At 41.1% G+C, this 13,857-nt stretch overlaps 2 protein-coding genes across 2 annotated transcripts; one reads left to right on the top strand and one right to left on the bottom strand.

Annotated features, from left to right (window-relative positions):
* Positions 1 to 510: 510 nt before the first annotated feature.
* LOC105253617 (mediator of RNA polymerase II transcription subunit 6) lies at positions 511 to 1,989 on the bottom strand. The gene is made up of 5 exons (XM_011261749.3): positions 1,741 to 1,989; positions 1,432 to 1,591; positions 1,163 to 1,337; positions 738 to 984; positions 511 to 661 (listed from the first exon to the last, which is right to left on the bottom strand). Exons 1-5 carry the CDS (start codon positions 1,769 to 1,771, stop codon positions 582 to 584), a joined length of 693 nt encoding a protein of 230 aa, XP_011260051.1. The 5' UTR covers positions 1,772 to 1,989; the 3' UTR covers positions 511 to 581.
* Positions 1,990 to 2,265: 276 nt separating this feature from the next.
* On the top strand, positions 2,266 to 13,721 carry LOC105253616 (leucine-rich repeat serine/threonine-protein kinase 1). The gene is made up of 4 exons (XM_011261747.3): positions 2,266 to 2,521; positions 3,755 to 3,846; positions 3,939 to 4,019; positions 5,298 to 13,721. The coding sequence occupies exon 4, from the start codon at positions 5,311 to 5,313 to the stop codon at positions 12,775 to 12,777; it is 7,467 nt and encodes a 2,488-aa protein (XP_011260049.2). The 5' UTR covers positions 2,266 to 2,521; positions 3,755 to 3,846; positions 3,939 to 4,019; positions 5,298 to 5,310; the 3' UTR covers positions 12,778 to 13,721.
* The last annotated feature ends 136 nt before the right edge of the window (positions 13,722 to 13,857 follow it).

Raw genomic sequence — 13,857 nt, 5'->3', positions numbered from 1 at the left:
GTTACATCATCAATTGCTTATTTTTTTTTAATAAAACATTTGCGAGATGAAGTTGAATATTTTTTCTAAGAAACTGAGATACTATAAAATGTCATTATTAGATTTTGCTAAATTTTCGACAACAAATTATATCTGATACATAAGATTAGATCAGTTAAAAAAATATTAATATATCATTCCAACTCCTTGCAATGAAAAGGACAAATTTAGAGATAAATACAAATTCAAGAAAGTGTATTCTGAATCGATGAAAATCGGGAAGAAAAGTTTTGATTAATTTGAATATTCATATCACTATCACAAGAAATAAAAATAATGTAGATTTGCAATTTTGAAGTACGAATGTAAAGTGCGTGTGAATACTAAATTTTTTTCTTTTAAATATAATTATTAAATATTTCTAATTAAAATATGGCAATAAATCGTATGATCTAATGATAAATATATTATTATCTTAAAGAATATATATCTAATAAGATATTTGTACGTGTATGTATAAATGACACACTTTTTTTCTCACATTAGTATCTTACAAATTAGCAAAATTTTATACAAATTTCTTAACAATCTCTCTATCTTTATTAAGAAACTCTAGGTTTCTTTTCTGGTGGTGGTTTCATGTCTTTCTTCTCAGTCTTCACTTCTTGCTTAATCTCTGTTGCTGAAACAATTAAAATCGATAATATTAAATAAAGTATTAATATATAAAATAGAAAAAAGATAAATGAGATACATACAAACTTCTGTTGCCTGATGCACTGGTTTTGGCACTGGTAAAGGGAATTTACGAGTAAGCTCCGTAAGTAACATATCCACTCTCTGCCGTTGAAATAATGAGCTAGGTTCCTCACGTACTGGCGTTTCTTTCTTTGTGGCCAAAGCTTTGCCATTCTTGAAATCCCAAAAATAACCCTTACTGGGATGATATCGCGAACAGTTACTGGCTTCTTCGAAGGCAGATTGCAGATGATGAACCGTGGATAACTGCACAATTGATACATATATATTTCTTACATATAATAATTGACAAATACTATAATACTATATTACAAAAACACATTAAATTAAAAATATATATGTAAAATGCATGTCAAAATTAATGTCATACAAAATTTCAAAAAATATAATTTTGATATTTTTATTAATATATTTTGTTACTCACCAATCTAGAACTCACAACAGATCCTAAATCTGGAGCCTGATACACAACACCAGCTATAATGTAATAATCAGCAACTGGTGAAGCAACAGTTGGTGAATGTCTGTGTTGTTTTCTAATCACATATAAGATAGGCTCCTGCACATGCAGAAGAATATATTCCAAGCCAGTCATATTACTACAAAAATAAAACAATAGATTCAATAAATATTTTTACAACATGATTTAACGATATATATTCATATTTAACAGGAAAATCAATTGACACTCACTTCAGTTGATCAGGGCTCAAACGCTGCATCTTGACTATCTCATTATTGCAAGTTCTGTCGTAAAATGGATTACTCCTTTCGGAAAAGTAATCCATGATGTTACTTGGATTAAGGACAGGAATCCAAGCACTGTCATGCCAGGATAGGCCTAAAGGATTTTCTGAAAACCGAAATAAAAATTATGAAGTATTAATCATATTAAGGATGAATATACATGATAATCACATTTCCTCACCGATAAAACGATTATTTCGTATATTTATATCAAGTATTCCGTATTAGTTATAGTTGAGAGAGATTGATCCTTACCTTGTACTGGAGTTTTTCCAGGCATCATCATATCACAATCAACAAATCGAAGGTACACCTCGTTTATTTACAACACGTATCAGGTATATCTCTTGCTTTTTCTTTTATGGATTCCTATTCACTATCAAATACAATATTACAATATCTCTTTTTTTATTCTTTTCTTCTTCCAAATTTCTTTAACAAGAGAACGTAATCGAACATGTATTTTGACTGTAGCGTATCTTCTCCCCCTTTTTTCATCAGCCTTAAACTATAAATATATAGATATGCCTTTCGTGAGAAAAACTTGACTAATATTTTATCGTGATAAGTTTGAACGGACGTATCTAATTGGTTACGAAATGCAGAAATCTGTGGGAATCTTAAAAATTCCCTAGTCGATAGCCAATCATACGACAAAAGTATACAACATCACCATTTATAGAAATCGCCAGCATTGGACAGAATTATTATGGTCCAAGGCGGAATATAAGTTAACTATCTACTTTCTCCGTATGTCATCTGTGCATGCAGTTACGCGCAAGTGGGCTGTCAAGTGATTCTGTTTGCTACCCGGCTCCGTGACTTTCCGTAATCTGTCAGTAGTCAGTAGTGCCGCGCGAGATCGCAATGGTGCTTCGTCTTCGCGTGACGGCAAGTGTCATCGCGATCTGAGACGATTAATTACGATGCGAGTCCCCGTTTCTGGCGATACGCGCGAAAATTATCGCTCGAGTGACGCTTCGGCATTGACGCTGATTCCACCGAGATGCTCCCGCTAATGTAAACTCTGGCAAAGGTAAACGAGACCCCGGAGCACAAACCGCGAATATTGAATTAATGGGGTGTTTCTGAGAAATGATGCAAGAGAGAGAAAGAGCCACAATAGAAAATTCAGCTTAATTAATTAATTGATAATTTTGATATTGAGAAGAGAGATTTTATTTTCGAAGAGAAATTTTCTGCGATGTCACATTGAGCGAGACAAGGCACGTAACGTGTAGTTTACTCAAAAACAATCGTAGATTTTTAATAAACGAATTTTTAACAATTCAGTGATTATATTTTCGTGCTCCGACAATTTCCGTGAAAAAAATAGAAAAATATATAAAGAGAGATAGCGAGGAAAAAAAATGAGAAATTTATACACTCGACGCGTAAGATTTCTCATTCACTTAATTGCGATACCTCTTTCGCTTTCATTTTTTCCCCCGAGACGCACGAACAATTAAACATGGAGGTTAAGAACTCTGTCGTGACAGCTCTCTGTCACGAAACGTGCGTGCAAGCGTATATTTACGCGTGCGCGTGAAATAGATAGCGAACTTGATACCTAGCGTCATTTGAAAATGATCACAATTCGAAATTACGTAAACGATTTTGCTTTCCTTGTCTCTATGGAAATAAAACTTTCGAAATGAAAGTTACAATTGTAAACAATTGAAAAAAAGAAATTCCGGAATTGAAATGCAACTATTATTTTAAAAAGAATAATAAATTTAATAATAATTTACGTTAAGAAATACGAAGAGATACGAATTAATAAAATGTAAATAAATGTACTTTCATTATTTCCTTTTTAGAAGAGAAATGTGACCTTTTATTATTTTGATTATTTACAAAAAAGTTATGAAAAATAAGTATTTTTATTTATTTATTTTTTTATTAGAGATATTTTTTATATTTTTATATATATTTTTATCAGAAATTTTTATTTTTACTTTTATTAAATGTATTAATTTGATCGTTCAACCGATAAGCGTTCTTATGTATGTTATATATTGATTTTCCTTTTTAATCAAATATAAAGGGATTATATATAAAAATTATATATGAAAAACTACTTATATATGTATATAAGTATATGTGTGAAACTATTTATATATGTATATATTTTTTATAAACAGCAAATTATTTAATTCCTTTTATGTAGATTAAATATATATTTTATATCATATACACACATGTCAATGAGAAAATACAAGAACAATTCAAGCGAGTCAAATGAGTCGAAATCTTGTTTAAATTACAGCTATAACTCTTATGGAACCTCATTGAATTCGAATTAAAAATCTCATATGAAAGGGGAAGCTTGATTACATTAATTCGCACCATGTTGTCGAGGTAAATGTATAGGATTAAAAAATATTTGTGTAAATACATTGATAATGAGACGGTACATATATATATATTACACTGCAATTGATGCATTGTAGAAGTCATTCCAGAGGAAGCAATAAAGCTAGAAGAAATGATATTGACACTGGAAATTATGTAACGAGGTGGTAAACAAACTTGTAAGTATTTTATATATGTACATGTGTGCGTCTGTGTGTGTGTATATATGCATATACATATGCATAAATTTACACACACATAAGTTGCACGACATAAAATATGTAATATCTCGTAAAGCATTAATCTTTCGTCATGCTTTTTTGTACCTTTATATTTCTATACTGAAAATAACTGGCATTTTATGTAAAGTTAAATAATAAAATAAAATTGATCGATATAAAAGAAAAACATGATTACATTTTTAAAAATGTGCAATTGCATATGTGCACAAGTAAAATCATGATTGCATTTATATAAAAGTCAAATCGACTCTATTCATTATTCTATGAAGGAAAAATTCTTCCTCTTAGCAAATATATTATTTAAAAAATATTTATATATATATTTATAATATATTAATATTAATAATATCTATATTAATATATTATTATGAATATATTACTAATAATATAGTATACAGGGTGTTTCAAACACTATAATAAATTATTTTTCCATGAAGTTTTCGAGTTAAGGCTTTTATTTTTCCATGAAGTACTTTTCGAATTGAGGCTTGAAATTATTTCTTAATTTTACATAAACCGTAAAATATCTCGTAAAATATTCATTTTTCGATTATCTTACTTTAATATTTTTATGTACAAAATAATGAGAGGAATCAATTGGTGTAAAGAAAACATACAGTTGTTTTTAAGAAAAAATATGGAATTGTTAATTGCAAATTACATATTTTTTCTTAGAAACAACTATGTGTTTTCTTTACACCAATTGATTCCTCTCATTATTTTGTACATAAAAGTATTAAGGTAAGATAATCAAAAAATGAATATTTTACAAGATATTTTATAGTTTATGTAAAATTAAGAAATGATTTCAAGCCTCATAACTCGAAAAGTACTTCATGGAAAAATAATTTATTATAGTGTTTTGGAAAGCTCTCGAGGTAAGCTACAGAATATGCAGCTAAGAATATGCAATGAAAAATAGGGGGTTCCATTTAAAAAATGCACTTCCGGTCTGAATTGCCTATATCCGGCCGGAACCAGAAGTTGAAAATATCACCATTCGATAGAGCGCACCCGATTTGTAAAGAAAATGTTTTTACTTTTTTGAAATAACCACTTCTTCTAGTTTTTAAATGGGTGGTCTAAAACACTCTGTATATTAATGATATATACTATATTAATATTAATATATTACATATTGTATAAAAAATAAGCGTCTTTAAATATTTCATATTTTACCAGTCTTTCTGTCTGATTAACATGTATATGTCGCAGACATCTCGTGGACATGGAGGATTACACGCCGATCGACGAGGACTTTCCGGGCCGACTGCTACACCAGGCCGCGCTCTGGGACAATGCGGAGCTGCTGGAGGATCTGCTGCGTGGCGAGCACGCGCAGTACATTAACAGCAAGGACTCGTGGGGTAGGACGCCTATGCACGCGGCCGCGATCACGGAGAACTCCCGTTGTCTGGACGTCCTGCTGACCGCCGGAGCCGATCCGAACGTCGTCTGTGGTCCTCGCGGCCACCATCGGACGCCGCTGCACGTGTGTGCGGAACACGGTCATGCCGGCAACGTGGAAAGACTGCTGAGCTTCAAAGCGGATCTCATGATCCGCGACGACGACGGCCTGCAGCCGCTCGACGTCGCCGAGAAAGGCAAGCATGACTCTTGCATTCATCTTCTAAAAGCGGCGGCCGAACAGTATGAACTGGCGAAACAGGCGACCCACGCTTCCTTACGCGCAGCTTGTATCCAGGGCGACACTGTGGCTGCCCGCAGCATCATCCAGGGTTTGTCGACCGATCTAGAGTGCGTGATAAACATGGCGCCTAACGGTGCCAACACTCTGCTCTTCGTCGCCTGCGAGAGCGGTCATAAGGACATCGTTCGATTGTTGTTGGATCACGGCGTCGACTGCAGGATTCATCCGGTCACCAAATACTGTCCACTCTACATAGCGTGTTATCACGGCAAGGTGGAGATTGTCGACTTGCTGCTCCGACATTTTCCCAAGCAGGTGCAGCAGCTGACAGTGGAGCGTTGGCTGCCGATACACGCGGCCACGATAAACGGTCATCATTCGGTAATCGACGCCTTGCTTAAGTTCGAATATCCGCAACATGTCTATCAGCGCTATAGGGACCCGTCCGGCGAGTTCGAGTACGATCTGCCGTTCGATATCAATGCGCAAGACGTTACTGGCCAGCATGCGCTCTATATAGCCAGCATGCTGGGTAATGTCAAGTGCGTCGAATTGCTGTTGGGTTATCGGGTGAAAGCGAGAACCACAAAGGAGGAGGATGGTGTGGGAGGCGCGCAGCAACTCCCAGTATCGAAGCGCAAAATCTCCAGCGGTATCCAGAGACTGATGTCATCTTTGAATTTTCGAAGCAAAACGCCCATGGACAAGAAGGATGATAAAATGATATATCCGGTGAATCTGGATCTTTATTGCAACAATGGCAGCGAAACGGCATTGCATGCGGCTGTTAGAGGTCGACATGCCGAGGTGGTAAACGCTCTCCTTCAAGCTGGCGCTAATTTGGAATTGCCTGTCAAAGTTCTGTATGATCAGAACGATCCCGAAGGTAGTTATTCGAGCGTGTTGACGATAGCGTGTCAAAATCGTGACGTAAAGATCGCGGATTTGCTGCTGAAGCATGGCGCCGTAGACAATGAGTGCAAGGCGCTAAAGATTGCTGCACAGAATCGCGACGAGACATTGACTGCAAAATTGCTATCGATTAAGGCGCATCCGGACTCCGAGTACAAAATCAACAAAAAAGCGATGACCGAGTGCACACAAAGCTCGCATTTCTCCGCCTTGTCGTCTTTCGGCCATGTCACTTATTCCACGCTGTTTCCGAAAACGCCTACGATGATCAACTGGCATAATCAACAATGTCGTCTCTCTCAAATCCGATTACAATGGCTAATCGACGCGGTGCTGCACGTCAACAAGAAACTGAGTCCAAAGAATAACGATCTGGTACTATATGCCATTACACGAGTCGATATCTCCCACAACTCCATAACTTCCGTGCCGTCTGCTATGTTCTACTTGCAAAGTCTGCGTTATCTCAACATGGCACAGAACAAGATCGACACTCTCACGGCCGACTCGAAGAACCCAAAGGACAAGTTGTGCCCGGTTCTGGAGGAGATGTATCTCCAGGATAATCGATTGGAGCAACTACCCGAATTCATTATGAATCTTCCAGCCCTCGAGATTATGGATGTGTCCAACAACAAGTTGCAGTGCCTGCCGCAGAATCTGTGGCGCGCGCCCAAACTCAAGGAACTGAACGCGTCGTTTAATCTATTGCGCGACCTACCCAGTCAAGCTTCGCAGAATGTCCTGAGGAAGTCGCAGCGTAGTTGCGAGGAGACGCAACAAATTAACTTTCGTGGACTGGCCGTTGTACCACGGATAGAGTCCATGGAATTCGATTCTTTCACAAAGATCGCGAACGCGCAGGTGATCGAGATGGAACGGCCGCATGTATGGACCAGTTCAGTTCAAGTATCAGAAAGAATGAGCGATGACACGGAGAATGGCAACAAATCAGTTTTGACATCGTTGAATCTGGCACACAATCTCTTCAACAGCATTCCCGTGGCGTTACCATGTCTGGCAGTAAGCTTAGTGCGATTGAACATGGCGTACAACTCTCTGCGATCGATGAGCCACATCACCTCGTATCCAGCGAGCCTGAAACAACTAGATTTGTCGAATAATCAGATTACGCGATGGCCGAGTTTGCCGCAGGTCGACAGTTCCGACAGCATGGAACAGGCGAATACGGCCTGCTACTGTCCAGCTGTCAATGCGCAATCGCCCAGCATCGTGCCCGGCAATCGGCAAACACCTACGTCGATGCGCGACATTGTGCTGCAGTCGGTGTGCGTGCATAGACGGCATCTACGGTTAGAAAATATGCGTACGCTGATTCTAGCGAACAATCTATTGAATCGCATTCAGTTAACATCGTGCGATGACGGCGAGATGCCTAGTTTAGAAGAAGAACGAAGCGACTCGGACAAGGATTCAAAAGGAATCGGACATTCCAGCTCCAAATCGTACCTACTCTTTCCCAATGTCAGTATGCTGGACGTTAGTAATAATCAATTACGCGATATACCCCACAACATTTACGAGCTTAGCAATTTGTCGGTATTGAACATCAGTGGCAACAATGAGATCGTCGAGTTGCCGCCGCAGATGGGTTTATTGGGACGTCTATGGAACCTGAACACACAGGGTTGCCGGTTACAGGAGCCGCTGAAGTCGATGATCGAGTCAAAAAAATACAAGACGATGGATGTGATCGGTTACCTGAAGTCAATCTTGGAAGACGCCAAGGCATACGCGCGTATGAAATTGATGATTGTCGGTATCCAAGGGATCGGCAAGACAAGTTTGCTGGAACAGTTGCGGCAGGAAGGTGAGGTGCCGAATAAGAAGAAGGCATCCGAACATTGGGCCAAACGAATGGGTAACAAGAACATTAATGCAAAGACTGCTAAGGGCACGACGATTTCGACAGTAGGTGTGGATATCGGCGATTGGCTCTATGAGAAGAAAGTACGTGGACAATCGTCTCATGGTCCAGTCTATTTCAGGACCTGGGATTTTGGTGGCCAGCGCGAGTACTATGCAACGCATCAATATTTCCTGTCAAAGCGCAGTCTCTATCTGGTCGTATGGCGGATCACAGACGGTTTCAAGGGCGTATCCGAGATCTTTCAATGGTTAGTGAACATTCAGAGTAGAGCGCCCAACTCACCGGTCATTATTATTGGCACTCACTATGACATTTTCTACGAACATAGTGAGGGTCTACAGCAATATATTCGCGACAAGTTTATTAATGTGGTCGATGCTGAGAAATGTGGCCTGCCCAAGGTCATGGAAACGATTGAAGTGAGCTGTAAAACACGCCACAATATCAAGATGCTTTGCAATCTTATTTACGACGTTGTCTTCAGCCTGAGATCGCCCGGCAGCAAGGAATTGTTACTAGAACAGAAGGTTCCAGCTAGTTATCTCGCTCTAGAGGACGTGGTAATCCAACTGGCGCATGACAGGAAGTTATCCGGCCTAGATCCAGTGTTAAAAGCTGACCAATATTACGCGGCAGTCAACAATGAACTTCAAAAATTACACAGATCATTTAGAGATCCTGCCGAGCTGCATCAGGCGACGCTGTTTCTCCACGAAAATGGTATAATCTTGCATTACGATGATGCTACGCTGAAAGATCTCTATTTTTTGGATCCACAATGGCTCTGCGACATGCTCGCTCATGTAGTAACTATACGAGAGATTAATCCATTCGCCAGATCTGGTATAATGAAATTAGATGATATCCAGCACGTCTTCAAATCCTCTACGATATCGTCGATCGATACACAGGGCTATATTGTCAGTCTGCTCAATAAATTCGAAGTTGCACTGACATGGGATTGCCGTACGTTGCTAATACCATCTCTTCTACCGACTGAGGAAGATATTCTGCGCAATAATCAAATCATTAAAGTACCAGTAAAGACGCGCGGTTGGCACGTACGCGCTAAGAAGATCACGTCGCCCACATTTACATGCCTAGGCGCGCCATCCAGCGATAAGAACAACGCTGAGTGTGTACTTACATCGAGGTCGCAGCCCGATTGTTCCGTTACCAGGCTGTTACTCATGTCATACTTTCCTAGCGGCTTCTGGTCCCGACTGATTACTCGAATTCTCGCTGACGATGCTATTGTCGAGATCGTCATGTCATTTCTGGCGCCGTTCAAGGATTTTGTCGACGACAACATCTTCGCCAGTTTACTAGACTTACAGGCCGAGTGGGTGCTATGGCAAACAGGAATCGAGCTACGATATTCGGGCATTACATTGTTGCGTCTGAAGGAGGTTTATTATAATCTGAAGAATTCACCATACGACTACAGGCAGTTCAAATTCAAGCTTAAACAAGATGGGATTTGGTGCACGGTGGATCTGCGAAATTCCGCCATCCTCGAAATTTGGTTCCCAGTGGATACTCTAGTGATTAAGCAACCTATCATGTCCGATTCTGTAGATGAAGAACCAATGGGTTACCAGGCAATCGTAGTAGAACCGCGGCTGGAAAGTATGCCCCAACTAATGGCATTGATTGTCGATCATATCGACATCCTTCTCGAAGATTGGTATCCTACGCTGGGCACACGCTTTGTTCACACATCAGAAGGTAAATTACTAGTCACTAGACTTATACCGTGTCCGCGCTGTTTGCTCGACAATACTGACAGCAGCGACATCGAATCCAACGATAGCGATGGTCGGCTTATCGAAGACATCCAAAAGTATTGCGCTGTAAATCGCAGCGAAAGGCAAAGCCAAGACAGCTACAAATCCGACGGCGACAGTGGTGTCGGCTATGATAGTTTAACATCCAGCAGAATGCCATCGCTCGAAGGCCATCCAGACGTATCGAGACAACAGACTCCTTCCTCACATCCCGAAGGTATCCTCGCATACTCTTGGATGGTGGAAGAATGCATATTGGCAGCGTACAGTAACAAATCTATCAGCTGCCCGAGGCACTCGGAGATTCCCTTGTCGCATGTCGCTCCAGATATCATTTTCATGGACCTGGGCGCTAAGCACCTGATTAAATCTGAGGACCTAAAGCGAGGCAAGCTGCTAGGTCGCGGCGCTTTTGGTTTCGTCTTTCGCGGCAGCTGCCGGTTACCGAGCACGCACATTCGCGCCGACGTGGCCATTAAGATGCTGCAACCAGTTTCGCCGGGTCCGAACTCGACACAGTCGGCGATCCTCGCCTATAAAGCATCGCAGAGCAAATGGGATCGCGATCCGTTGCAATACGCCTGCAAGGCTTATTGCATGGCGCGTCAGGAGCTCAACATCTTGCTGACTCTCAGACACGCTAATATCGTGCCATTAATTGGCATAGTCGTCAGTCCGTTGGCTCTGGTGCTGGATCTTGCTCCTCAGGGCGCGCTAGATGGCGTCTTGAAGAATTATCGTCGTTCTGGTGCTAAACTGGATCCCTATACGCTGCAGGCAATAATCTTACAGGTTGCCAAAGCGGTGGAGTATCTGCATCAGCAACACGTCATTTATCGCGATCTGAAATCGGAGAACGTGCTAGTGTGGCAAATACCGTTGCCATTTCAGGAGAGTTTGGAACCGGTGCACGTCAAAGTCGCCGATTATGGGATTTCAAGATTGACACTTCCCACGGGAGCAAAGGGTTTCGGAGGCACGGAAGGTTTCATGGCGCCTGAGATCATCAAATACAATGGCGAGGAGGAATACACAGAGAAGGTGGACTCGTTCTCATTCGGCATGTTCATCTACGAACTGATTACACTGCGCCAACCGTTCGAGGGTCACGAGGCAGTGAAGGAATGCATTCTGGAAGGCGGTAGACCACCGATCATGTACCGTGAAACTCTCCATCCGTGTTACGCGCTTGATCTGATGGTAATATGCTGGGCGCAAAATCCAAAAGATCGGCCGACAGCTAGTCAGATCGTTTCGATCGCTTCCGCGCCCGAGTTTACGCATCTGATAGATGTTACCTTGCTAACAGAGCGCACGCAAGTAACAGCCGTTACCATGACAAATCGAGCCGGCAATGGCTCGAATAGCGAGGCAGACAGCTTGAACGGCGATGAGATCTGGTTCGGCCACAACAACGGCGAGGTGGACATGCTGCTGGGCACTCAAAAGGGTTGGCTGCGTCACGTGCGTATTGAGACGCCAGTAATACCGTACGCCATGTACGGCGTGGATGGCTACATCTGGATCGGCGATAACGCCGGCCAGGTGCACGTCTACCTGTGCGGCAATTTTGGCTGCGTGGCCAGCTACAACCTCGAGGCGGATCACAGCAGAGAATCCAAAGTAGTCGGACTGATCCATTTAGAGCAATTGAAGCAGTTCGCTGTGGCGTTGCATAGTGGTCGCATCTTCCTGCTGTCTAACTCATTCACGCAGATGAAGAAGACCGAGGTCACCGGCAGTGGCGGCGTGACAGAAGTGACACGTCATGGGAATGATGTCAAAACTTACTCGCTGACGGCGGTCTGTCGGAAGAGACGCGTGTTGGAACTCTGGGCTGGCCAGAGCTTCGGCCAGATATCTGTCTATACGCTGAAGGACGCCAACTTGGTCGACACGGTACAGTTGTCTCACTCCACCGGGACTGCCAGCGACGTCGCCATGAAGAATCTCTTCGCTACGTATCTGACCGGCGCGATCGCCGAAAACTTTGTCTTTTCGTACACCTATCCTGGTTGCGTGGTGTACCAGTGGGACGTGGACAGCCGACAAATCGTCAATAAGCTCGACATGTCTAAACTAGTGCCGTGCTCCGAGAGTCTCAAGTCTATCTCTATCGAGGAGAACCTGTCGACAGACAAGTGTCAGGTGACCGCGCTCGAGGCCAACTCCGGTCAGTTGTACATCGGCACCACCTGGGGCTGCATCGTCGTCGCCGAGTGCGGCACTCTGCGACCCATCACCGTGTTCCGGCCGTTCGAGGGCAAGGTTTGCCAGATCGTGTCCCTCAAATCCACCGACAAGAAGAAGGCATTACTGGCAACCGTTGGCCAAGGCTATCGCAGTCTGATCGCGCGATATACCGACTTCCCGCTGAAGAGTCTGGAGAATGAGGAACTCAGGCACGGCATGTATACCTTGCTGTGGCGATCGGAGAACTGGTCGTCGGCTTGATTCTTCCGAAGATCTTAACGTTTGCGTTCTCGCTCGCGTTCAACGCTTCGACTCCAAGTTTCGTTTATCTCGTATAGCAACACCTGATTACATTGAATGCTGAATGCGCGGTGAGAAAGATATAGAACAGTCCAACTTTCTTCCAATGAATACCGGCAGAAAAAGGTTGCAAGGTTTGGTCGGTGCCAATGTAGACATTTGGAGAAGAGCGATGAGGTTTTATTCAGACTCTCTTCTCTCTTCGACATTTAAGTAATGAAGCATTTACGTGATGCGAAGTTTATAAACGAGTCCCTCTGCGCTCGGGTGAATCTTATACGTCCAACAATATATAGTACCTAGTATATAACAGGCATTCGTGGTGCGAATAAGCGCGCTTGAGGAAAAAACCGTCTCAGAATTTGAACAAGATAATAATATTGCAAGTTTCAATACTCGATTTTTCTCAAAGCACGCTTATTAACAAAATATCTTATGTATCGCGTTACAAGCTAATTCTATAGTCCAGGTTGCAGAAATGATCGCGTCAAGAGTATAAGAGAGAGAAAGAGAATTAATCCAGATAACCAAGTGTGATTAATCATATTGATTAATCATATTGATGTCATGTTAATTAATGTGATTAATCATATCGTATCGTCAACAATTATATTATTATCAATATTTATTAGTAACATGACAGAAATGTCATAGATAGTTGGCTATCTGGGAATCTTATTTTGTATAAAACCAAATCTTAAAGATCCATAGAATTGATACTCTAATAAAGTATGTTTTCGTTTGCATAAGTATAGTCAGATGTTACCACTCTTGATATTTGAATATTTATATAATGCTTTTTAAATAATAAAGGAAAGAGTCCAATATTAATGTAACTTATATCGCAGTAAGATAGAAATGAAAGAAAAACATCCTTCATTATTCTTGATATTATTATCTGAGCTCTTGGATCTGAGTTTTTAGATATTTTTTGATGCTATCAATTAATTTAATATTCACATCGAGATTTGTGTTTTACTGATGTAAAATTCACAATCCTGAATCGATAAAAATACAATATCATATGTATACTCATATATT

The sequence above is a fragment of the Camponotus floridanus genome, unplaced genomic scaffold (assembly GCF_003227725.1).
Source record: "Camponotus floridanus strain SB8 unplaced genomic scaffold, Cflo_v7.5 scaffold2, whole genome shotgun sequence".
Classification (NCBI taxonomy): Eukaryota; Metazoa; Arthropoda; class Insecta; order Hymenoptera; family Formicidae; genus Camponotus; species Camponotus floridanus.
Note: the sequence above shows the minus strand (reverse complement) of the source record. Positions and strands in the feature narration are given on the sequence as shown.

Bases quoted from the DNA above. Each gene is read 5' to 3' on its own strand.
- LOC105253616 (XM_011261747.3), top strand. From the start codon at position 5,311: ATGGAGGATTACACGCCGATCGACGAGGACTTTCCGGGCCGACTGCTA.
- LOC105253617 (XM_011261749.3), bottom strand. From the start codon at position 1,771: ATGATGATGCCTGGAAAAACTCCAGTACAAG. The intron at 1,592-1,740 runs GTAAGGATCAAT...TTCGGTTTTCAG, and splicing joins TGGAAAAACTCCAGTACAAG to AAAATCCTTTAGGCCTATCC. The intron at 985-1,162 runs GTGAGTAACAAA...TCAATTGTGCAG, and splicing joins CTGTTGTGAGTTCTAGATTG to TTATCCACGGTTCATCATCT.